Below are 26,392 nucleotides of genomic sequence, written 5' to 3'. Positions count from 1 at the left end.
AGTGAGTTTTGGGTTGCAGTTTGGACACTCGGTCTCTAAAAGGTTCGCCATCACTGTTCTAGGTGGTTTGCAGGGTACACTGACTTGCAACATTTGGACTAGATTATATATTCTAACTAGGAAAGAACAGCATGAGCATGCTTGGGATAAAATTGGGCTTTGCATGCACTTGTGGTATACTGCCCAATATGTGTTACAACTGGTACTATCCTTATTATTAGCAGGAAATAATGGCAAGGGTATAGCTAAGGCTGGTGACTTAATCTACAGCAGTTTATTTTATATAAAAAAGCATTATGTGAAATTATTGTGAGAAGTGAAAGCCAGTTATCTAAGGGTCATCGGTTGGCAATCATGGCATATGAAAGATGGTGGTTTGCCATGTAAGCCTCACAGACTCTTCTCTGTCTTATAAATCAAGATATTCTTCTGAGGGGACACTTTCAATTTCCTTAGGTACCAAGGAGTGGGCCTCCCATCACTGAACCCAAGGACCATTGTCCAAAGAGAAAGCAGCCCCTAGTACGAATGCATGCCATCTGTCCTCGGGAAGACAGTCAGGACAGCTTGATGAGCATATCAGAGGTGTGTATTTCAATCCTCCACCCATCTTCCACTTTTGTATCTTCTTTAATTTCATGGGTAAGGAGGGATGGTGACCCCTGCTTGTGAAGTTGACCAAAGGTCTGCTGTGCAAAGCTCTGGGAATAGCTCTGAATGGGGAAATTTGAGTTCAATCACAATGGATGGTACTTATGACCTGACTATCCTTTTATTTTGTAGTCTTGGTCAAGTCATGAACAAAGGGACAGTTTCCAATCATGCAGCCCAATCCCGCCTTGTAAACTTTCTCTACAGAGAAGAGCCATGCAAGACAACTCACTTTCTTGGAGGTAAGTATTTCAGGTATTTGTGGAGGTATATCATATTTTGTGCTAGACTGAGTTTGCAGATATGACAAAGAACATTCTAGGTTTTTTTCTGTGCTGGGATAAAATGTTTCACTTGTTTATCTCTCACAATGTTGAGAGGTAAAAACTGACTCCTTTAAATCTTCACGTTCCATTGGATTCTGTAAAATAAAATCTAATCTCCAATCATTCAGGTATTTTGTTCCACTAGAATTAAATGGACCTATTCTAATAGAAAGGTACGCGGTGGCTCAGTGGGTTAGGACGCTGAGCTTGTCGATCAGAAGGTCGGCAGTTTGGCGGGTCGAATCCTGAGTGCCGCGTAACAGAGTGAGCACGCCTGTTACTCGTCCCAGCTTCTGCCAACCTAGCAGTTCGAAAGCACATAAAAATGCAAGTAGAAAAATAGGGACCACTACAGTGGGAAGGTAACAGCGTTCCGTGCGCCTTTGGCATCTAGTCATGCTGGCCACATGACCACGGAGACGTCCTCGGACAAGCGCTGGCTCTTTGGCTTTGAAACGGAGATGAGCACCGGCCCCTAGAGTTGGAAACGACTAGCACGCATGTGCGGGGGAACCTTTACCTTTACTTTACTATTCTAATAGAAGTTCAAAGTTCCTTTCAACTCTGTTATTCTCTTAACCGTTATTTATGACAGGTTAAGAACTTTGTAATAGTGGATGATGAATATCCTGTGACAGGGCTACGATTTCCAGTTTTGTTTCTGGAGGAGCTGTGGTGGCGCAGTGGTTAGAATGCAATATTGCAGTCTAGTTCTGTCCACAGCTAGAAGTTAAATCCTGACTGGCTCAAGGTTCACTTAGCCTTCCATCCTTCTGAAGTCAGTAAAATGAAGACCCAGATTGTTGGGGACAATATAATAACATTGTAAACCTCTCTGAGAGTGCGATAAAGCACTGTATTTAAATTTAAGTGCTATTGTTATTGCTATTTTCCCTCATCTTGGAAGGATTTAACAGGTTAAAAATATCCTAAAGCTGTATGCAATGATGCTATGTTTCTTGACAGTCCATTTCACTGCAGTGTAATCAAAAGAGGTTTGTGAGAGGTGGAGGCTCACAAATACTGTTTGGAAGCTGCATGAAACACTTAAAATTTAGGATGGCTATTTTGGGCACAGAGGAAATAAGAGAATGTTGAAAGTAGTTGTGCACATTGAATTGTTATTTCAATTTAATTTCAATTCTTTGTCAGTCTATTGCATTTCTAAAGCTTTTATTTATACGGTATAATATAAAATAATATGTAACATAAAATAATATATGTCGAATTATATATTCAGTCAAATAAATAATATGGAGATGTGACTAAGAATATCCCTGCCTCATGACTGAAACAGCTATGGTGATCTTTTGAACTTGAAAATATGTCTCAAAAGGCCATAAGACATATCCCTTTATCCTTTGACCTAGATCACTGAGGAAAACCTCTTGGTCCTGGCATGTCAAAAATTCTGAAAATGTCAGATTTGACTCTGCTGGCCCCCCCACACACAAAAGAGAAACAATTCTTGAAATATTCTTTATTTTTAAAAAATATACAGTCCAATCATGTATGTTATTACGTATCACATAGAGAAATGTCCAATAATTTACAGAAATGAAATACAAATAAAATTCAGACATATACAAAATAATAATAACGAAAAAGCAGATTCATCATTTTTCTATAAGTAATTGAGTTAGGGTATGGCTGGAAGGAGAGACACATCTGAAAGGACTCCTACCTTGAATGTTTCTCCCATCATTCTACCTGATTTAGAGGAGTGTCAGTCATTTAGCTATGGTGGACCTCACTTTCAATTAAACATTTAAAAAGTCAATGATTTGCTAAGAGCTTGTAAAAGGAGAAAAGAGAGCAAGTGCCCTGGCCCACACTTCTGAAGTATTCAATAATATGGTCATAACTAAAAACTTGGCTATTCGAGCTTGCCGGCCTGGACTGAAGGTTTTGGGTTAAGGTTTTAATTTTTAATTATTTTGGGGCTATTTAATTTAATTTAATTTTAACCTGTATATATTGTATTGTTTTAATTTGCCCTGTAAACCGCCCTGAGTCTCTCGGGAAAAGGGCGGTATATAAATCGAAACAAACAAACAAACAAATAAATAAATAAATAAATAAATAACTTATGACCTTAAATGACTCCCACGTTTCTGTTGCTAATCAAGATAGTTGTTAAGTGAATTTTGCCCCACTTTATGATCTTTCTTGCCACAGTTGTTAAATGAATCACTGCACTTTTAAGTTAGTTAACATGGTTGTTAAGTGAATCTGGCTTCCCCATTGACTTTGCTGGCCAGAAGGTCACAAAAGGTATCACGTGACCCCAGGACACTGCAACTGTCACAAATACATGCCAGTTGCCAAGCGTCCAAAGTTTGATCATGTGCCATTGTAACTTTAAACAGAACTAAACTAATGGTTGTAAGTTGAGGGCTACCTGTACAATAGATTGTCAAATAAAGGTTGTGGCCCAGATTCCCCTCAGAATAAAATGCCCATCCAAGGCAGCTCCAAGTCACACCAGGCCTTCAGTCTGGAAGCCACTTCAGAAAATGCTCTTAACTGCCCTCACAGCCTCCCAAAAGAATGGGAAAACTCTGACAGCTTTTGTTTTTTCCATTCATATGTTGTTATTTCCCTCTCTTTTATGTCTCTTCTTGAAGCAGTTCTCAGGAGTTCCTGGACGAGGAGTTTTCTCTCACCTCAGCTGAAGAGAAAGGGAGGGATTCCTCTTTTGAATATGACATGGGGAGAGATGGTAAGAGTTTCCCACAGGGAAAACATTTTCCTTGTTTTTTCTAGCCTGTGGAAGAGGAAGGGAAAAACGCCCTCCTTAATGTATTTGTGAACCTGCTTTTTTTTTTTGTCCAAAAGAGATTCTAGCAGTGCCACTTGGAAGGATCTATTTGCTAAAGCCGTCATAATGTGAAAGCAAATTCATAACATAAGTAATAGCAAATTAGTTTTAAAGATGTTCAGAATTAAATCTGTGTTAAAGAGGCAGTGGGAAGGGAAGGTCCAAATCAGCCTGGTGCTTTCCAGAGCTTTTGGACCTCTGGATACTTAGCCAGCTTGGCCAAAATTAGGGAAGACCTGGAAATCCTATACTTTTTGTTTCTCTTTTTCTCCTACTATAATCCCCTACAATATGGGAAACTTATTTCGACTTTTGCACTTGAAAGCCATGTTCAATTTCCCTCCCATTGTTTTTCTTCCTTAAGGAGAAAAAATTGGGAACTCATATCTAGCAAGGCAGGGAAAAATACAATGAGCGTGCATTGAAGATTACTTACTAGTCCTGGGCTAAAAACCAACCACTGATTGCTTTGCTCTCATGTGTTTGAATGTATCTTTCTTACAGATGGCTCTTCCCTCTGGCTCCACATAGACCCTTGCACCTCTGAGAGGTAAACACACAGACCCCAATGACATGGTTTTATTTTATAATGTCTTACGGTCAAAAATAACAAAAAAAGCTTCTTTCAACATATAAAAAACAAGAAAAAAGTCAAGGAAATGATTGGTCCATTAGTGGGAGAAAGTAGCAAGAAGGTGACAAGCCACAGGGAGAAAGCAGAACTACTTAACTCATTTTTTGCATCTGTCTTTACACAAAGGGGAGAAACACTCCAACCTATCAAAAAACAGATTAGAAATACAAGTTAAAATAGGCAAGAAAATGGTAAGTGAGCTTCTGTCCACCCTAGACGAGTTCAAATCACCAGGACAAGATGGACTGCACCCCAAGGTTCTGAGGGAACTGGCAGATATGATCTCAGAACCACTGAACTACATCTTTGAAAGATCCTGGAGCACTGGGGAACTATCAGAGAACTGGAAAAGAGCTGATGTAGTTTCATCTTCAAAAAAGGGGGGAAAATAGCTTCAGGAAACTACAGACCTATCAGCCTGACCTCAATACTTGGGAAGATTCTGAAAAAGATAATCAAGCAACAAATCAGAGAACACCTAGAGGCAAACAAAGTCATTACCAAAAACCAACATGGATTTGTCAAAAACAGATCATGCCAGACAAATCTTATTGCATTCTTTGACCAGGTGACAAAATTAGTGGACCAGAGGAATGCTGTGGATATAATTTACTTGGACTTCAGCAAGGCATTTGATAAAGTAGACCACAACCTACTACTTGATAAGATAGAAAAATGTAGGTTAGACAGCATCACCACCAGATGAATTTGTAGCTGGCTAACCGGCCATACTTAGCATATGGTCCTCAATGGAACTGCATCTACATGGAGGGAAGTGTGCAGGGGGGTACCCTAAGGCTCTGTTTAAGGCCCAGTTCTCTTCAACATCTTCATCAATGATTTGAATGAGGGGATAGGTGGGGAACTCATCAAATTTGCAGATGACACCAAGCTAGCAGGAATTGCCAACACTCCAGAAGATAGGCTTAAGATACAGAAGGATCTTGACAGACTTGAACATTGGGTGCTAACAAAATGAAATTTAATGGTGAAAAAAGTAAGGTTCTACATACATTAAGGCAAGAAAAATCAAATGCACAGGTACAGTATTGGAGGTGGTACCTCACAATAGTAGCAACTGTGAGAGGGATCTTGGAGTCATAGTGGACAATCACTTAAATATGAGCAGCAGTGTACTGCAGCTGCCAAAAAAGCCAACACAGAGTAAGCATGCATTAACAGAAGGATAGAATCAAGACCACATGAAGTGTTAATGCCACTTTAACAATGCCTTGGTAAGGCCACACTTGGAATACTGCACCCAGTTTTGGTCATCATGATGTAAAATGATGTTGAGACTCTAGAAAGAGTGCAGAGAAGAGCAACAAAGATGATTAGGAGATTGGAGGCTAAAACATATAAAGAATGGTTACTGGAATTGGGTATGTCTAGTTTAATGAAGAGAAGGACAAGGGGTGACATGATAGCAGTGTTCCAATATCTTAGTGGTTGCCTCAAAGAAGAGTCAAGCTATTCTTCAAAGCACCTGAAGGCAAGACAAGAAGCAATGGATGGAACCTAATCAAGGAGAGAAGCAACCTAGAACTAAGAAGAAATTTCCTGACAGAACAATTTTTTAACCAGTGGAACAACTTGCCTCCAGAAGTTGTGAATGCTCCAACACTGTAAGTTTTTAAGAAGAGATTGGACAACCATTTGTTTGAAATGGTATAGGGTTTCCTGCCTGAGCAGGAAACCTCCAAGGTCCCTTCTGTTATTCTGTTCTGTTAAATATGGTATTGAAAAAAATCCAAAGACAAGGAATATGAAGTGAGATAATCTAGTTACATTTTTATAGTATTTTATTTGTATTGTGTATACAGTTTGTATAGTTTTATCCTTTTAATATTGTAAGCTGCTCAGACCTACCCTGTGGTAAGATGGGTGGTCAATACATTTAATAAATAAATAATAAATAAATAAATAATGGAAAGAAGGTTTTAGCTGCCCATGTTCTCACTTGGCAATCTAGATCAGAAAGAATCAAAGAATCTAAGAGCTCTGATGAATATAATTGATTGGAAGAAAGTTATTACAACAACACAAGGATTCCAGCAAGTATCCTACAATACTTTCAAATGAGACACCAATATATAGGCAATTCAGGGAGGCAAAACCTGTGTCTGTTTCCTCCCAGTTGTTTTCATATAGAAAGCCAGAAGCTTGGTTTTTTTTTTAATGAAGGGAGGCAATCTGTATCTGTCACTGTTTTAACAACTACAATATCCATAATTGTGGGGAGTAACTCAAGGACAAACTGATTGTTAGCCAAGGAATCTACAAAAGGCAAATATTAAAGGTATAAAATAAATTTTTATTCAGGCAAAAAAGAAAATGTGTGATCCTATGGATATAATTACTTTTATTTAAGGGTAACTCAGAGTCATGGGTCTGTATACATAAGTACAGGTAATCCTCAAGTTACAGCCATTTGTTTAGTGACCATTTCAACGGCTTTGAAAAAGTGACTTAATGACCATTTTTCACATGTACAATGGTTACAGCATCCCCGTGGTCACATAATAAAAATTTAGACACTTGGCAACTGGCATGTATTGATGACCATGACAGTGTCCCAGGGTCATGTGATTATCTTTTTCCAACAAGCAAAGTCAATGGGGAAGTTAAATTCACTTAACAGTCATGTTACTAACTGAACAATTACAGTGATTCACTTAACCACTGTGGCAAGAAAGATCATGAAATGGGCCAAATTCACTTAACAACGGTCTTGCTTATCAATAGAAATGTTGGGGATCGATTGTGGTTGTACATTAAGGAGTATCTGTATATGTTCACAGAAGGTGTCTTTTAAGGGATAAAGTGTGAGGTCTTGGAAATGACACTGTATTCTGGTTATTTCCTCTGTTCTTTTGAGGCATTGCTTCAGAGCATTATTGGTGTCCTTTTATGTCTATTAATGTGTGGCAAAGAAACAGACTTTTATTCCAGGTTTAAATAAAGCGTGCCTACAGGCCATTGCCCTGCTCTCTTTGAGAGTTGCCTATTCATGTCCAGTAGACATTAGAGATGTGTCGTTTGCTTGATTTATGCAGAACTGCCAAGGTACTGTACCATAGGCAGCAAAATCTGGTAGCCACTAGATGGCAGGAAAATGTTATAAAGTTTTACAATTATTTTTTTTAATTCCATTTATATCCCGCCCTTCTCCAAAGACTCAGGGCAGCTTACAAGCTTAGCAGTAGCCTTCATTCTATGTATATGCCTGCTTGTTAGGGCTTTCACACACACCCCAAGCGGCATTATTACAAAGTCAGCTTATTGCCCCCAACAATCTGGGTCCTCATTTTACCTACCTCGGAAGGATGGAAGGCTGAGTCAACTTTGAGCCTGGTGGGATGCGAACCTGCACTAATTGCAGGCAGCTGGTGTTACTTAAGGAGGCATTAGCCCACTGCTCCACCAAGGATGGTGGAGCAATGGTCAAACAATGGTCAAAGCACCTGCTTAGTTTTTTCCCTCTGCCCCATATTTTTAAAATATTAAAATATTTTTAATAGGAAGCTGACATCCTGCAGAGTAAAGCAAAGCACCACTTTTAATTTAAGTATTGCCTCTGGCCCTTTCATAATAATAATAATAATAATAATAATAATAATAATAATAATAATAATAATAATAATAATAATAATAATAATAATAATAATAATAATAATAATAATAATAGTAATAATAATAGAAAGATGCCTGCAAACAAGCCCAGCAAAAAAGATGAGAAGAAAATAGCAAGAGTAAACTGGAGCAATAGAGCCTACAGAGTAGGGAGCAATTGACTACCACTTTGTCATAAGTAAACAGATATTTGTAATTGGACATACATACTATTTTATTATAGGCAACCCTCCCTATTATAGCCATTTCATGCAACTATCCATAACATACTATAAAATTCAAATATATAAATCAATCCCAAAATATTCCCTGCCACTGATTTATAATATCTAATGATGGACATTTCAAGTCCATAATAGCCATCCTTGATCTAAATTTGATTTAATCTTCACATTGAATAGCCACAGATAAGTGTTTCTGCTCAGTTAAGACCGGCACAGAAGCCAGTCTAAAGTTGGAGAGATGCATCAGTGGGAGAAGCCAGAACCTATATGGACTTTATCCTGTCTGCTTTGTTCTCCTCTTAGTGTACCCATGCGCCGCCGACTTGCCCAGCGCTTTCCAAGCCGTATCACAACTATTGCCTTCCAAGCTGATGCCTTGTTGGAGCAGATCAGCATCACTGGGGGCAACCAGACTGGCATCTTCATTCATCGAGTCACTCCTGGATCTATTGCTGATGAGATGTCTTTGTCACCAGGCCAGCAAATTGTGCTGGTAACACACTCCTACATCTTTGTTGTATGCCATGTTCTACATTTCTGCAAGATCTCTAAGGGACAGTGGGCTCTAGCAGATGATGCAGTGCTGGCACTAGAAGAAAGTAACCAGCTGCTGATCACACCTCAGCTAGGGCTTTGCAATTGGGGTGCATCTTGCCATTAATGCTGTTTCCGCAGTTTAAATTGCAACATATTGCTACCTTGTGCTTTAAGTCTGTTTTCCCATTGGAGGGGATGTTTTTTCTCACTTACATTTCAACTTGTTGGCTTCCCTTATAGATTCTATCAAAGTTCTAAAAAAAGTGGTTCAAATGCAGAACTGCTAGCAGGGCAACATTATAGGTCACAGGGGTTGACAATGATGTAAGTTTGCCACTATTATAGTCACCGATAATAAGCTTTTGAAGGTTTTGAATGATTTGGTTATATTTGCAGGCTACTAGATTACCTCTAGGATTTCCCCCAAACAATGGATAAATGTTCATAAAAAATTGCAGTATACATCAAGAAGAGGTTGAGTGGTTCTTGTTTTATTTTCTGGTTGTGAAAAAAGGGGAAAGATTTGTTTAAGTTGTCGACTTAATGGAATCAAAGGAGGCAGGACAAGGCATCCAATTATGGGCCAGCTTGAAAGGGCAGCTAACAAACACCGATTATGGCAGTTCTCTGCGCTCTGAGTCAGAAAGGGACAGTGCTCACAGTGTTTGGTTGGCTGAAAAGATGTGCAAATCACCCTTAACAGCCAGTCACAATCTCAAGTGTGTTTTAACTAGATTGAGAAGAGAAGGGAAACAGAAAAACTGCTCATCTGGGGGAAAAACCTCCACAGTGTATGTATTTGTGTAAAAATGACATATTTGTCTCTGGATATGTTTCTCATTCTAACGCCGTCTCTGTCCACATCCCTGTTTAAAGGAAAAGCTCAAGATTTTATATCGGCTGACATGCAATCAGTGCCTGAGAAAGAAAACAAAATAGAAAAAGGAAAGCATTCTAAGTGGTGCTGAAGGTACTTCCGGCAAGCCTGCAGCATTAGCACATAGAATGGATCATGGTTGCTATAAAAATTCCATAGTAGTCCTCAGGGGATTCATTAGCAGTTTTAGGGCTGGTAAAATGTCATCCTTGTACTGGAAAGTCTTGTGGATCTTTTCCAGTCTGGATATCTTTCAGCTGCCTAGACTTTAGTTTCAGGAATTCAGCCCTGCCAATCTGCCCATTTCTGAGACAATGTAAGATTGTTTTGCTATCATTCATTGAACTAAAATCACAGCTTCTGAAAAGCTCAGAATCTACTCGGCCAGTCGGAGCAGTGACGGTGAAATTGTCAGGGTGACACAACACTGGAATACTTCAGGGCAGAGGTGTCAAACTCAATTTCATTGAGGGCCACATCAGCATTGCAGTTGCCCTCAGGGGGCTGGGTAGGCGTGGCCTACTGGGTGGGTGTGGCCTACTGGGTGGGCATGGCCAGCTCTACATCGTTCGCATCAAGGGTGCCTATGGGGGCCTGGGCAGGAGTGGGACAGATCTGAGGGTCTCTGGCAGAAGGAGGGTCTCTGGGCCAGGGCCAAGGCAGTGGGGGCCGTTCCCTCACTGTTTCCAGGATGGCTTCGCGGGCCACACCACTTCGCGGGCCTGATCCGGCCCCCAGGCCTTGTGTTTGACATGTCTGCTTCAGGGTAAATGTTTTATAATTACCTTGGAACAAATTAGTTTATTTGAAAGTAAATCCAGAGCTTTAGCTTATTATTAAAAAGAAGCTTACTGGTTAAGTACTTTTGCACAGTTTTTTACTGTAGTGTGAGTGGTTAAACAAACCACCTCCCACAGTTTGTTTAGTTTTATATTTGAAATGTAATGGTTGACTGTTGCTTTTCTATTAAGTCAAGGAGCACAAAGGCCATGAATCCCAGTTCAGCTATCATACTAAGTAAACCATAGGCAAAAATCCATTGTTTTGCTTTGCTATTTTTGCTTACATGAGAATCAAATGGGAATGATTGGGCAGGATGCACTGACATGTGCTAGAAGAAGAGAGCCAGTTTGGTGCCGTGGTGAAGATGCAGCCCTAGAAACCAAGAAACTGAATTCTAGGCCTCTCTTAGGCAGAAAAGCCAGCTGGGTGACTTTGGGCCATTTACTCTCTCTTAGCCCCAACTCACCTCACAGGGTTGTTGTTTTGGGGAAAATAGGAGGCAGAAGGATTAGCTATGTTTTCCATCTTGAATTACAGATATAATTTGGGATAAAAATAATAAATATTATAATCACTCACAAATTATGAAGGATTTAGATTTATTCATACATCCAAACTGGCCTAATTTCAAGGCAGTAGCTGACAAATTGTCACAGTGAGATTTTACTAAACAGTGAATCATGTCCCATAATTTTATGTCATGTCTCATTTTATGGGACATAAAATGAATGAAACTCTACTCTAAGCTATGTAGTTCAGCTGTCACTTCCATGGTAAAACTTTCTGTATTTATTTATTTATTTTTATTACATTTATATCCCGCCCTTCTCCGAAGACTCAGGGCGGCTTACAAGCTTAGCAGTAGCCTTCATTCTATGTATATGCCTGCTTGTTAGGGCTTTCACACACACCCCAAGCGGCATTATTACAAAGTCAGCTTATTGCCCCCAACAATCTGGGTCCTCGTTTTACCTACCTCGGAAGGGTGGAAGGCTGAGTCAACCTTGAGCCTGGTGGGATGCGAACCTGCACTAATTGCAGGCAGCTGGTGTTACTTAAGGAGGCATTAGCCCACTGCTCCACCAAGGCTCTTTAATTAGAGGGCTAGGGAAAATCTCTAGCTCCAGACTAAATTATTTTTCTTCCTAAACTCTTGACAAAGAAGATACTTTACCCTTATACGTCTTGCAGTGTGTGGATGGAAGAGAGGGAGAGGACAGGGGCATCTTATCTCTGGTATTGTCAAGCTGTTACCATTTCTGTAAAAGTATGATTAACATGGGAAAGGTCTTTCTTGTGTCTGAGCTGAGCCAGGTTGCAAGTGTTTGACTTCCTCAAACAGAGTCTCTTTGATCAACATTTCAAGTTCTTTGAATATATAGGTGGATTATGGAGTCATGGAACCTGGTTTCAAAGCTGTTTTAGAAGATGCAACTCTTGAGGAGGCTCTTTGGGTCCTGGAAAAAGTGAATGGATTTTGTTGCTTGTCTGTGAAGCACAACATGGAGGGTAAGGATATTTGCTTGCCTTGGAGAAGGTCTATTTTCTGTCTCTCTAAAGGTGACTGAGGTATGACTTCTATTAGACCTCATGATAAGCTATACAGTTAATAGAAATTGGGCTTTGTTGATAACTCACACCAACTATCCTTGGCCTACATGATAGCTTCAAGGTACAAAAGTCATTTAAAAAAAAGTATGATTCAAGCATGCTGGTGATCGGGTATTTCTCCCTCTTAGTGGGATTCTGCAATGAAGTAAGGCAAATAGTAGATTTGTGAGTACCCTTAAGAGTGGCATACGGGAAAACAAGAAGAAGCTTTCCTGTATTATACCACCCAAATTAATGTAAAAGATTTAATAATATTTGAGAATGAGAGAGTGAATCATGTTCCATTATAATTAGTATGAAGGAGGATCTATTCAATGCAGGAATTCCTTCCCAGCATTTATGTTTTTTCCCAAATCCTAAGAAAAATCAGTTGAGAAATCAAGAAAATGGGAATAAGTTTTAGCCAGGGTAAGCACTGACAATGCTAGCCAGGAGGTGCCTTCTTCTATTCTGTTTGTAGCTTTTGGATGGTGGGGTGGTTTTCTGATAGGTCCTAATAAGCAAAGTTCTGAGGAACTTACTGGTTGGGGCTTCCAGCACCCAAGCTGGTGCAACAGATGACATTGTGTATACAGGGAGTAACTAGAGCCGATCTAAGAGGTCCTCACCTTTGGCACCAATTGGATGGCTTTGAGAGTACACAGTGCCTTCTGGTCACATATTATGAAAAAGACAGAATAATGTGATTTTGGAAATTCCTGAACATTCCTGGGATTTCTAGTTTCTCTTTCCTGGATCCTAAAGATGAATTGGAAATTGGAAATACAGTATACTCTTGATTGGGCCTCAGAATGTATTCAGCTGATTTTGGTATCTCACTGGAGATGAATATGGAAGGCAAAGGACCTGTTTGGGAAGTAACTGTGCTCTCACTTATTTGCCCTCAGTCCCACCTGACGTGTGCTATTGCTACTTAGATTCACAGTTTCCAACAAACTTCACCTTACTAGGTTACAAGAAACTACTGACTGACCTGGACTCAAAGCTGGTGACATCTGGTGACTCCTTCTATATCCGATCCAACCTGTGCCTTGAGAAACAGGGTCCTGGGGATCTCTCAGTAGATTGCCATAATATTCTGCATGTTACTGACACCATGTATGAAGGCCAAACTCAGTGGTGTGCTTGCCAGGTGAATCCTTATACCATGAAAGACATGGATGCCGGTACCATCCCCAACTACTTCCAGTGAGTATGATCACCTCAGTAGGTCCAAAGGGAGTACATTCTTGTCTATCTCATATAGAAGTGCATATCTGCTTTCTTCTGCCTTATACATTTCTGTCCCTGTTTCTTTGATATAGAGCACAACAGCAACTCATTGCCCTCATTCAAGGATTGGCCCAAAAGAACATGATTTCCCGGAAGGTAATGAGGCAACGTTTCACTCTGCTTTAGGCAGTTAAATCTGCAAGTTGATTTAGACTGCTAACTAAATTACAAAAATGCATTTCCACCAAGCTGGACCAAGCTGGGGGTAAGGAAGAGGAACTCCATACTTCACTGATCTCCCTCCACAAGAACAACCTAGGAAATGGATGGGAATAGCAATTTTGGAATTATCAAAAAATTCAAAAAGAACTCTTTGAATCATGGCAATTAACAGATGTAGACTTAACCTTATAAAACAAATGCAATTAAAGACTTCACTCACACCCAAATGAATTGGCATCCATAGAACTCTCCCACCCAAGCATGCTTATACAGTAACTGACATAGTAGAAAGTTGTTACTGAGCCGTTGTGGTGGTGGTGGTGGTGCAGTGGTTAGAATACAGTATTGGCAGGCTAATTCTGCTGACTGCCAGCAGTTCGATTCTCACTGGCTCAAGGTTGACTCAGCCTTCCATCTTTCCGAGGTTTGTAAAATGAGGACCCAGATTGTTGGGTCAATATGCTGACTCTATAAACCACTTAGAGAGGGCTGTAAAGCACTGTGAAGCGGTATATGTCTAAGTGCTATTGTTATTGTATACTGCACAACCTCACATCTCCTGTATGTCCTGCACTGATGATATTCTAGTAGTAATCCAAAACTGCAGCCCAGAGAACTCTAACAATACAACCTGGAGCACCAGATATGCTGCACTATCATAGCACTTGTTCTTCTACTAACTAATATGTGGGAGGCATCTGGGTGAGAATTACTTGAGACAAAGGCTTGGTATGAAAGCCCTTTGGGGACATTGTTCTATAGGAGCATTGCTCCTATAATTGCCCAGCTAACCACTGCCATAACTTCTGGGCTAGCTCTATACATTCTAGGTTTAATAAAACACCTTCCCTTTTGCCCTTAGAATTCCAGTTCACAACGCAAGTTGGTCCGTATTGTGAGCACAGGCAACAGGATCAATCCACTTTGGTCAACTATGGAATGTAGTTTCTCAGAGTCAAACAAGCCAAAAGGCAAGTTCAACTATTGCAAAATTGTTTATAGTTGTTGAAAATTATCACGTGACAACCTCTTTAAATATTTATCTAGGTAAATTCAACACAGTGAACTTTTGTTTCTTTTTTTAAAGAATACATGCCAAGGATTGCACTCTAAAGCATCTATTGGAGATAACTAATTAATTGGCTAATTAAAAAAAGTCTCTGATACTTTCTGGAAGCTTGACCATTTTCTAAAAAAAACCATTTTGCTGTAGTAACCAGGTTACTTATCACAGACCCACTGCAGCTATTGTGTTCTAGTTTTTTCTATTCTTGACAGTAATTCTAAAGAATCTTTAATTGTGACAATTTAATAGATGCCTTCAAATATGTTTTCTTAAAATATAGCTAGAAATAAAAAAAACAAGCAGTGGATGAAATCCACAAGCATTTATTTCTCTGATTGCTTTACTCTTTTCCTTCTAGTGAATCCCAGGAATTGTGTCAGTCTGATGCCATACACTTTTGTCAGGCATTACAGACCTGGGAAGCCACGTCCAGTACTTGTGGTGCCAACACTTTTGAGGAAGATTCTGGCTGACAAGCTATGTCTTTCCAGGGAATTCGAAAAATGTCCATCAGGTATACAAGGATCAAGTGGGTTTGGTGGAATTTTGCAGAAAAATATTGTTTAAGTCCTGGAAAACTCAGCATCTGAACTTGAGACAAAGTTAGTGGAAATGTCTAGCTGATGGAAGTAGAAGAGAGTGCATTGGCTCACAATAAAATTCACAGTTCCTGTCTATGGAGATTCTCTGTCATTCAGGTCATGTTTGTCTCAAAGATGCTTTTTCAAAAAGCAGTAGAATAGAGTAGAATAGAGTAGAATAGAGTAGGATAGGATAAGATAGAATAGAATAGAATAGAATAGAATAGAATAGAATAGAATAGAATAGAATAGAATAGAATAATTTTATTATCACTTTAAATGTACACTAATCAGCATACATTAAAATGAAATTTCATTGCTTTAGGCTCTCAAAGGGTAACTACTTCTAATATACACTACATAAACATGAGAAAGAATTATGCATATACCCACATACTTGGAAAAAGCACCTTTAAGTTCACCAGTTCATGCTCAAATAATTATCTTGTCTTAGAACATAGAATATTTCTTGATACTGGATTTTCTCATTCTCTTATGTATCCAAACATTACTTTTAACAGAACATAAGAAAAATAGATTTAATTTGGATTCTACAATTGTTCAGAACTATGCCCACTCATTTTTGTTCTTCCTGCTCCTGCAGACACTCAGAACACAGAAACCTTCCATGAAAACAAAGAGTTGAATAGCAGCTCTTGTGTTCCTCGATGGGATATGGAGCAGTTAATGCAAAAGGTATTAGAGGCTGCAACAACAGATGTTGTATTTGGATACAGATGCAGTTATATCGGGTGAGGGATTAAGATGCGTATTCAAAGGGATAGGCAACCTTGGCTCTTTTATGCTTCGTGGATTTCAACTCCCAAAATTCCTGAGCCAGGAATTTGAAGTCCACGAGTCATAAAAGAGCCAAGGTTGCCTACCCCTGCCTTAGGACTACAAATATTGTTTGGTGGTATCTATTGTGTATCGGGTTCTGAAGCGTAGTGAAGACGCCAGGCAGATGAGTACAAATGAACAGTTGCTTTATTGGCAATCATAACTGTACTGAGGGGTTAGGGTGTACATGTATTCTTATATACCTTCATACAACCAATCAGCTTGAACCCAACAATCCTGCCACTTTGGCTCGCGCCAGAACTGTTAGAGTTCAATACAAGTGCAGGGGAACTGTTAGTTCCCAATACACATGTGAATAGATGTTTCCCAAACCTCAATACATAACAGTATCTTTGCAGTTATACATCTCATTCTATCTCTAGAATATACATGCCTGGCTGGATCTGGGCCTGGAGAGTGTGCAAGAACTTCTGGCAATGGATATTTATCCCATCATTATTCTCATCACCATCAGTGAGAAGAATGCCAAGAAAATCAAGTAAGCACTGCTACTTTGATGACTTGCATTTCTCTCTGCCAGAATTTCTATCCAATTATTTTTTAATCACCAAAGACGGACCTAAAATCACTTCATTTGGCACATAATGTGGGTTTATCCACCATATCTTTATATTGGCAATTCTTTCTCCTGGGGCCACCGTTCTTCAACCTTTCCTTCACATGCGCACAAACATACTTTGTGAATAAGCTCCAAATTCTGACTTCCATACCTAAATGGCTTGAATTTTAGGAAAACTCTTCAGCGCCTTGGAGCGACCGAGGAGCAGCTTTTGGAGAGTGTCCGGAAAGATGAGACCCGGCTGGAGACAGTGTCCTGCCTTTATCGTATCATTGCTCCTGAGGCCTGGGGTGACCTCGATGCTCTCAACAGCTGTGTCCGTGTGGCTGTCGCTGATGAGCAGAAGAAGGTAGTATGGGTAGAACAAGTGCCACACCGACCTCTTTAGACCAATACATGGGACTTAAGGCAATTGTTTCATCTGAGCCTAGGAAGAACTGAAAGATGCTACTATTTGTTCTGGGAGGAAATAGAACATATTCCAAGCTGCATACTTACCGTTTAAAGAATTGCCATTTTTCATGTTCTCCATCCTGCCTCATTCAACCTCTTTCAAACCAATTTTATCTTCCCTCACCCTCCCTTTGAATTCCTGGCAACACATCAATCATATGTCGGCTAAATGTGCAGAATACTAGAAGCTGTTTTAGGTAGGATGTGTACGCAGATGTTTGCTATAATGAATTTTTTAACTCTTGGGTGGAGTTGGTACTCAAATCAGAAATGGGTGGAGACTGGACTCAACCATGTAGAGCACACAGTTCCTTATGAGAGCAAGTGTGCAGTATATTGAATGTTGAGCATGAAAATAATGGATGCATTTTATTATGTAAGAATTTCTCACAGGATAGAATACCATTGCATTGTTTTTAAGAAGTTATCAAACCCATTAACTACCGGTAGCAAACTGAGAATGTTTTTTGGCAAGTTAACATTCCCTGCATTGTACTAGTCTATTAAAATCTGAAATTGGACTAAAAGAACTTTGGCCATGCTTCTGTTACACTGAAACTCCAAAAAATTAATGAGGTTTGCCTTATTCCTTGACTTATAATAGAGATTTGCAATAGCTAGCAGAATTAGTATTAGATCAGGGTCCAATTCTCATTTGGCATTTAGTTCACTAGTTGATTTTGTAACTGTCACTTAGGCTAACAGGGCTTTGTAAGAATAACATGCTGCCTTATCATCCTGAAGGATATAAGTGATATAAGATGAATTAAAGACTGGACAAGTACAAGATGGAATCAGATTACCAGTCTCTTACTTTGTGTTAGCATTCCATCTCTTTTGCAATTGTGAGCAATTTATACTTCCCAAGCTATGCAGTATTTCAAACACGCAGTATTTCTGCTTTCTCCTTCATTGTACTGGTATCTCAGACTTCTCTGGCCCTTGTTCCCCCAAGACTTAATTCTTAAGAATGTTGTGCTTCTAAGACTGTTCTTGGGAAGCTGTTTCCTCTTGGAACCACTGAAAAGCAGATGTAAAGAAACATAGGAATGAGTTCTTACTACAGTGCACTATTGCTGATGGTCATCATTTTCCACTTGGCAGGTTTCATTAAAAACTATTTGATGGATCGACAATCCATATGTTTATGTGTGGACACCAAACACCTCCTAAATGGACATCAACCATAGAACCCTCCAGAATACCTGAATGGGAATTATAGCACTGCAGAAAGCCCACACAGGTGTTTATTGTTAAATACCCTCCTCACCCTCCAGGTAGTTGCCAGTCGGTAAGGAACAAGCCTTTATGTGCATTAGGATTGTCAACTCCTTCAGAAGATACTTTTGAATATAGGGGAGTGTATATGAAGTACCCTTTGAAACAACTTAAGCAGTAGTATCTTTTTCTATATTGACAGAGTTGTTCCAGAAGCTGCTATTGGCTGCCTCCAGTTGCTTTAAGTGGCTTGAAAAAGTGCTTCATAGGTCCTTTGTACATTTCAAATTGACTCTTTTGGAGGAGTTGCAAATAATACAAAATCAGTATGGGCTGGAGCCCTACTATGTGTTATTTCAAATGCATAACATCTAGCAGAAGTTGATATCGCTGCAGCAGCCTCAGTGAAGAATTTCAAAGATTCACAGTGTTCGGGGTACAAGAATGCCTGAGATGATCAATCACAAGAGACTTCTAAAACCAGCTGCTAAAAAGCTCACAGCTCAAACTGCATGCCTGTAGCAACAACGAGAAAGGAAAGAATCCTGGGATTCTGCAACAAGTTGCAAAACAGGCCACTGAAGCCTTGTTTTAATGAAGGAATAAAACCATTCACAAACAAAAAAGCTAGTTAGAAACAACTTTTCATTTCTTTATTGTATAAAAGCAGGCTTTAGCCATATTATGCATATTCTGGAGAACTAGCAACTGCTTGGCAGATTTATACCATCCCAGCAGGCAAATCAAAAGCTGTTTCTAGTCACCTCAGTATTCTATGGTAGAATAATGATGAAATGTGTAGGCTACAGAATCTAAAGATGAATATTCATTTCTACTCTTTAAACTTAGCCAGTTTCTATCCCTGCTCTATGTGTAACGACTGAGATGGGACCAGCCCACCTGTATTCTTGTGGGACCACTATTTGGGTGAGGACACTTATAGTAGTGATCAGCTCATCTCTTAAACCAGGCTTCTCCAGTCATTTTAACTTGGACTACAACTTTCCATCACATTCGTAGTGTGTAACCATTAGCCATTCTTACAAGGATGGATGACAAGTGTGATCATCCATCTGGAAGATGCTTGTGGTATTCTTATGGCAGCAAATGTTACAAAATATGGCAGAACTTCATTCTTGTATGGGTGGCAAACACTTCCTTGCATTTTACTCCAAATCTTCTCTCGGGTGTAACTTCAGTAGTATTTAATTCTGCAAACTGGATTGGTTGCATCAGCACCCGCTTGATCTTTTCCTGTTGCAGACTGACGAGTAACTGCCACCAAAACAGGAAGGCAAAAAGAAAATCACAGCTCGTTATGGAGCGGCCAACACTTGGGAACAGGCTTATCCTCCAAGACCCCATCAGGAGCACAGACCCAGGGGTCGCTGGTCTCCCACTGCCATTTCAACAGCAGCCCCTGCAGCTCTTCAAGAGCCTGTGCATAGCGGGGATCAGAAGCCACATTGTGGCTTTCCGTAGGATCGGTGCTGTGATCATACAGTTCCCAGCGATCCCGGTAATAGTAGCTACGCAAAGTCTTATTCCAATGCGTAGGTTGCCCTGCCTGAGTTCTGCTCAGCAGGTCCTGGAATGTAGGTGAAACGTAGAAATCTTGATCAATGGGAAAGGAGGTTCGGTTCTGTAGATTGTGAATGAAATGCAGGGAGCCATGCTGCACAGCTCGCATGGGATAGTGCATGGTCACCTCATGCAGGCTTTGGCTGGCAAACACAGTTCTCCATTTTGGCTCCAGTGATAAGGCTGACAGCAGAGACTTCCCGGTGAGCTGCACTATCTGCTTCCCAAACAGACTGTACCTGGGATATGGCACAGAAAACCAGTCCAGAATGGTTGGAGTGATATCTGCAGAGAGAGAAGGGAAAGCTGAAGGTTAAAACTTGCATCTGATGCAGAGGGAAGAGACTGGAAGGAACTTTGGCCGCAGGTGTGACCTAGTATGGAACAATATTTCTGGGTCATATAAAAAAACAACAACCAACTGTTTCTTCCAGAGATTTTCGTGAGTATATTGAAACCAGTTAGCTCCAGTTCTATACCTTCTACATGCATCTACTCAATAGAATTTAGGCTCGATAAAGATGGTAAAGTGTTTATTCACAGTAGGAACCAACAGGTCAAATGTCATATATATTCAACAGCAGAAGCTTCCCTGATACAACATGACTACATGAGTTGTTTTAATGCAGACAAGAAAGACGTCATAACTAAGCAGCCCACAGAAATCTCTCTCTCTTAATGCCAGGGTTTAAATCTTAAGCCACTTTTTCCTCCCTTTTTGAGTCAGGAGACTTTTGGCTGTTCCTTGCTGATCCATGAGATTGAGAAGCCCTTGCTCAAGATTTACACAACAGTTGTATCTGGTCTAAGCAGCCCTTACACTATACTGATTTCCCATTCTTCCACTTTGTTTCTCTTTTTTGCTGTTTGAATGGGGGAACAAGAAAAGGGAAATACGACCTAGGTTGCCTTCTGCCACCCTCATGTGAATTCAATCACTTAGTAGGTGGGGGGGTCCCACATTTGCCATGACTTATTTAACCACAGTTTGTTGAATAATATGTGGAAAGCCAGCATATGAGACGTTGAAGGCATTTATTTATTCCAGTGCTTTAAATAAGTATTAGACAAGTATAAATTCCGTATAACAGAACTGTTTGGAAGGGTTCGTAAAACAAATATTTTCCTGAAAATATACTAGGGCAGTGATGGCGAACCTTTTAGAGACCGAGTGCCCAAAAACCGGCCTGCCCCGACTCCGCTCCACCCACCCACCCCCTCACCCCGCCCGCCCTCAGGGCCATCCACAGCCCACCGCAGATCGCCCAGACGGCCCTGCAGCGCCATGGTGGCCACGCCCTCCGCCCGTGCCCCGCAGCAGCATCTGCTGCCCAGCTGCCATGTGCTTGGCTGTGCTGTTCCACACAGGCCGCATCTGGGGTGACTCTCCTCCGGGGGGGGCTACTAGTGAGGAGGGGGCTGTGGGGGGAGGCGGAGCTGGGGCGACGGCATGTGTGCCCACAGAGAGGGCTCCGAGTGCTGCCTCTGGCACTTGTGCCATAGGTTCGCCACCACTGTACTAGGGAAAGAGCAGAGAAGGACACTCACACAGACGAAACCGCCAGACACATCAGCTGCAGCCATAATTTCCCCCTCTCTCCAAAGAGAAAGAGCTTCAGAAAAGGCCAACGCAAAGTGGAAAGTGTGTTATAGTTTCCCAAGTAGCCCCATGCGCTTTAGCGCATCCCAGTCTCCTCCATGGGACAAATCCACCCATCCATTTCTCAGCTGGTCTTACCCAGGAGGCTGACGTAGGCACTGCTGACCTGGCCCCAACGTGAAGGATGCTCAGGAGATGAGACCAGGAGGGGCTCGGCTGTGCCTGGCCAGTACAGGTTGGTTCTGCCACTGGGAAAGGGGATGCCGTTGTCTGATGTATAGATCACAAGAGTGCTGTTGTGGAACCCTGCATGGCGGAGCTCCTCTAGGATAAGACCAAGGCCTGCAGAAATAGTACACAATCAATATTATCATCCAAATCTCAGGAATAAGTACAGGTTCTTTCTCCAGGCACCACACAGCAGGTATTAAAAGATTATTCAGTATTAATTGATCATCTCTCTCCCATTAAGTTGCACCCAGTTAACATAATTATGCATATTTTGCTAAGGATGAATGGATTACGTTGGTTTGCTTCCCTATCTCTCAACCATATTGCCATGAGGCAGAAGACCAGTTCAGTACAGTGGTAAAGGTGAGGGCCTAAAAACAGGAAGACTGTGTGTCCTAGTCTTCCCTCCGGCATGAAAGTTGGCCAAGTGACTTTAGGCCAGTCATTCTCTTTCAGCCCGACTTCCCTCACAGGGCTGGCGTTGTGGGGAACATAGGAAATGGAAGCATTAAGTATGCTACCTTGAGTTGCATAAAATATACAGATAAAAGCTACCAGATAGCAGTAGCAAGGCCATTATATGTAAGAGCTAGAAACATAGCGTCAACCCAGTGAATTGCACAGGGTTCTAAAAACTAGAAGAGATGTACCGGTATTCCTTTTTAATAAACAAAGACAATCATCTGCACTCTCAGAACTAATGTTTATGCCTTTATGTGCTTAAAGCAAAATCAGACAGACTCTCAAGTGTACAAAAACGCACTTGACCATCGTTAATTAAAGGTTTTGTTCCCTCTCAGAAGTACCAAGTCTTTTGTCCCACTCCCGTAGGTAGAACTACCTGGTTCAGTAATCATCTACCTTGATCCATGCGGCCGACAGTTGTATATTGAGCTGCCAAATCTTCACGAGCAGCTGGGGTGTTTTGTACAAAATAAGGGACCTGAAGGCCAAAAGGAGATACAGCTGAAACTAGAAGCTACACTAGGAAAGACCTTCAGGTAACAAAAGTGAATTGTTATGAAAAGTACTGGAGGAGACTGGTCATTGCTACTTGGGAGGTATTGCTGCAACCCAGGTGGAGAAGAAAATCCTAGGCCTCACCTGCACTTGATCTGGATGGTAGAGCTCAGGTTTCCAGTCAGGGATCCAGCCCATTCCAGGCTCCCCATTGCCAAATTTCTCACAGAAGGCTCCATACTGCGGCTGGGAATGACCACAGCGATGGGGATCATGGAAAGCAACATATAGGAAAAAAGGCCTAAAGGTTGGAAAAGGGGGGCAGAAACACAATTAAGGGCTCTTGATAATGGGCCAACGGTGTTTCCTCTTCACTATTTAAAGCAATACTTTGGATGCCTCTAGCTTTGCTAAGCTCCATTTTCGTCTTCTCCATAATCTCCCCCCCCACCCTTTGAGTTTGGTTTCTCTTTGAATGTGATCCTCCTATCTCTGTACATAAAACCATTTAATTTCCCAAGACATTCTCTTGGGATCTCTACTGGGCCTGCCAAACATGAGTGAAGGGCCTGGCCCTGGATGCTCCACATGGGCTTAAGGAAGGGATGCACCTGGATCATTCCAATACCAGATCTTACTTTTCATCCACAGTCTGGAGGAATTTCCGAACAAGCACTTTGATTCGGGTGATGTTTCTGCCCACTTGCAGGACAGAACTGTTTTCCTCAGTGTAGGCAAAGTCAAATGGATACACAGCCTCTGGCCCAACGTGCTTCTTGCCAATGATTCCTGAAAGAGACAAAGAGCTGGAGTCAGTAAAAAAAAGGATATTAATATTAACCAGTCAGTTAGGGTAGTGCCCACATTACATGTACAAAATAGACATAACCTTGGCATTTACAGGGGCAAGGAGGGATGCAAGGATTCTATGCTACTTACGTTCATTCATAAAGCTTACCAGAATGATGGGTATGTAAAAAAAAATTGACGCTCTAGCTTCAGAAAGTAAAGGGGTGCAATTTATAATGTGCTATGAAATGTATTTATTTGTATCCCATCTTTTATTATTTTTACGAATAGTTCAAGGTGACAAATATACCTACTGGTAATACTCCTTCCTCCTATTATTTTCCCCACAACAACCACCCTGTGAAGTGGGTTGGGCTGAGCTAGAATGACTGGCCCAAGATCACTCAGTTGACTTTCATGGCTAAAGTAGAATTTGAACTCATGGTCTCCTGGTTTCTAGCCTGGTGCCTTAACTACTAGACCAAACTGGCTCTCAGAAATATTTTTCTCTATGTTGGAGTTGGACTAAATGAGACAAAGGCATCACTGAGGGAGGCAATACACAAGACAACCTTTTTCTAGTGGTCTTATCAGCAGTGAAAAAAAATGACAATAAACCATTAAATTAAGAGAAATGTAATGTTCTTTTTATTTTGATTTCAGCAGTTAAGTAAAATGACCATTCTGTTTTCAACAGCAACAAACACCCGCATCAGCATTACCATACATGGCATCTCTTTTTAAAGTAACATTTATCATTGCTAGCATTTTCTTAAAGGGCTGCAAAGCAGACAGACCAAATGTCTTTCTTAAGCTTGCAGGCTGTCTCATCCAAGTCCCAAAACAGAAAAGAGTTTCAGCTGAACTGAGGAAGTGAAAGGAGGAACTTTGCTTTGCTCTACTTACCTGTCCGTATCCCAGCCTGGTTAAGCAATAAGGGGAGACTCTGGACACTATCAAAGGAGTTGAAGTGGTGCACATCCTGGTGCAATCCGTACATCCCATTTTGGTGCTGTGGTTAGACAGAAATCATTTGCAATAATATGGCACCCCCAGTTTGGTGGCAATCAAAGAAAAGGACAGGACCATGCTGTAGCATGGCTTGCTTTCTACACCCATCTGGGCATGTTACCTGAGGCAGGCCCGTCAAGAGGCTGGCCCGACTGGGGGAGCAGCTGCTGACAGAAGTGAAGGCATTCCGGAAGATCAGGCTCCGCTGGGCCAAAGCATCTAAGTTTGGGGTCTTTATGACTGTGTTGTTATACACACCGCTCTCAAAACCACCATCATCCGCTGCCACAGAAAAGGGAGTGCATAAGTCAAGGGATCTCTATTCTACTCCTGTTCCCTGTGAACATTTGCTACAATCTTCTGGGATAGTCATCCACAAATCTATTATATTTGTGCCTGGAAAACATCTGGAGGTGGCTGGATTGTGTAAAACTGCACTCTTAACTGGGGAAGTTTGGTAACAGACTTAAAAAGATTTCAGCCTGTGAAATTCCAGAGTGTTTTATTCCATGACACATTTGTCCAACAAATGCTATATTGAACTCACACCTTTTTTGTTTACCATTAATGCTAACTTCTGATGTTTAAAACGTTTTTGCCCACCATGGACCTGATTGGTGCAATATCTTTGTGATTCTAGTGTGGATACATAAATTTGAGGGGTAACTGGCAACCAATGATTAAAAACCTTAACCCTAATCCATTTTGGGAGGGGGGGAGAGTGTAAATTGGTGAAAATAGGATATAACCGATTGGTGTAAAAAACTCAGCATGAGCAAAAAAGGAACAAGAATCCTATATCACACTGCAGTCCAGGAAGCCTGCAGTTACAGCTGAAAAGGGAGGACTGTGGATTCTGGGCTATTTTATGGTTTCATAAACACAGGTTCCACTAATTTAGCTAAATGCACACAACACGAACTACAAAAATATGTGGGTGGACAAAGGGAAATTCACCAGTCATCTCACAATCCTGTTAATTCTGTCATACCTTATCAAAAGTGGCATGTCCAGCTCTTATATTTCAATAATATTTGTATTATTATATTTCAATAATATTTGTATCTTCATTCTTTCACAAGCAAAAGCTGAGACCTGGCACCATAGCCAAATTGCTCAGTGCCCATTATTATGTCCTTTAGGGTTTCTATGCAAGCCTTTTTCCTTCTGGCAAATTTGTAACAGATTCTTTTCTACAACTAGAAAAGTCTGCATCTGTTGAATGTTTGTCTGTCCTACAGAAATCTACCATCTGCAGGAAGCTCAATCTGGGGAATATGTGGGAAATAGTCCATATTTGGAACTTCTCTTCTTGCCAACCCAAATCAAGGGGGATGGGGGAACAGAGGGGTGAATGTGACCCAGAACACTTGCTATTACTCTCCTGTAGAACACATAGGAAAACACTGGCCCTCCCATCTTCTAAAAAGGCAGATGTTCTCTATTCAGTTGAGTTTATCCCATCAACACAGTCAGGAAGCTGTCACAGCAACAAAACCAGAATGTTTTGCCCATGCCTCTTCCCCTTCTCCTTTTTCGACTTCCCTATAGCTCTGGATTGCCTTCCATCCAAATATTTCCCGAGCCCGACTTTTCACTTGCTTCAGAACCACTCAAAGTTTGCCAGATGATCCTCCACCTTCTTAAAGCAACTCCCAACGAAAGCCAATCGTGGGCAAGCATATCGCGCAAGGGATTCCAACGCAAGAGGGTCTAACGTGCTCCCCCGGGATTGGTTTGCTCACCTACAATCAGCAGAACATTGCGGGATCTGTTGGGGTCACCCTTTCTAGCGTTACAGAGCCCCAGCGCGAGGAGTGCCACCACGCAGCTCTGTACGGGAGACTGCATGGCAAACTCGCATCGCCCGGGCCTGCGCCCGGCAAGCGGTCCCCGAACCGAGCAATCCTTGCATTCAGAGCAGCTGGAAACTAGGAAGGAGCTAATCACT

The 26,392-nt window shown here is 41.1% G+C and overlaps 2 protein-coding genes across 10 annotated transcripts in view; one reads left to right on the top strand and one right to left on the bottom strand.

Annotated features, from left to right (window-relative positions):
* Positions 1 to 18,901, top strand: part of CARD14 (caspase recruitment domain family member 14) — a 30,541-nt gene extending 11,640 nt beyond the window's left edge. The window contains exons 10-24 of one of the 9 annotated variants that reach the window (XR_014024988.1): positions 457 to 585; positions 784 to 893; positions 3,605 to 3,699; positions 4,303 to 4,348; positions 8,593 to 8,782; positions 11,869 to 11,995; positions 13,048 to 13,285; positions 13,402 to 13,465; positions 14,394 to 14,502; positions 14,956 to 15,111; positions 15,783 to 15,930; positions 16,402 to 16,517; positions 16,770 to 16,947; positions 18,156 to 18,328; positions 18,472 to 18,900. Coding sequence is in view for 6 of the 9 variants with exons in the window: in XM_081316669.1 (XP_081172795.1) it covers positions 457 to 585; positions 784 to 893; positions 3,605 to 3,699; positions 4,303 to 4,348; positions 8,593 to 8,782; positions 11,869 to 11,995; positions 13,048 to 13,285; positions 13,402 to 13,465; positions 14,394 to 14,502; positions 14,956 to 15,111; positions 15,783 to 15,930; positions 16,402 to 16,517; positions 16,770 to 16,947; positions 18,472 to 18,514 (1,749 nt within the window). In the remaining 3 variants the exon portion in view is untranslated. The other 8 variants (XR_014024989.1, XR_014024990.1, XM_081316670.1 and 5 more) reach the window with 8 other exon arrangements.
* Positions 18,902 to 18,922: 21 nt separating this feature from the next.
* Positions 18,923 to 26,367, bottom strand: SGSH (N-sulfoglucosamine sulfohydrolase). The gene is made up of 8 exons (XM_081316676.1): positions 26,187 to 26,367; positions 24,563 to 24,723; positions 24,337 to 24,442; positions 23,280 to 23,430; positions 22,786 to 22,942; positions 22,543 to 22,624; positions 21,589 to 21,792; positions 18,923 to 20,135 (listed from the first exon to the last, which is right to left on the bottom strand). Exons 1-8 carry the CDS (start codon positions 26,290 to 26,292, stop codon positions 19,576 to 19,578), a joined length of 1,527 nt encoding a protein of 508 aa, XP_081172802.1. The 5' UTR covers positions 26,293 to 26,367; the 3' UTR covers positions 18,923 to 19,575.
* Positions 26,368 to 26,392: the final 25 nt, after the last annotated feature.

The sequence above is a fragment of the Vipera berus genome, assembly GCF_964194415.1.
Source record: "Vipera berus genome assembly, chromosome: 2".
NCBI lineage: Eukaryota > Metazoa > Chordata > Lepidosauria > Squamata > Viperidae > Vipera > Vipera berus.
Note: the sequence above shows the minus strand (reverse complement) of the source record. Positions and strands in the feature narration are given on the sequence as shown.

Excerpts from the sequence above, each read along its gene's own strand:
- SGSH (XM_081316676.1), bottom strand. The coding sequence starts at position 26,292 with ATGCAGTCTCCCGTACAGAGCTGCGTGGTGGCACTCCTCGCGCTGGGG. Across the intron at positions 24,724-26,186 it reads CAATGTTCTGCTGATTGTAG|CGGATGATGGTGGTTTTGAG; the intron begins GTGAGCAAACCA and ends TTTCTGTGGCAG. Across the intron at positions 21,793-22,542 it reads TGTCGGCCGCATGGATCAAG|GCCTTGGTCTTATCCTAGAG; the intron begins GTAGATGATTAC and ends CTATTTCTGCAG.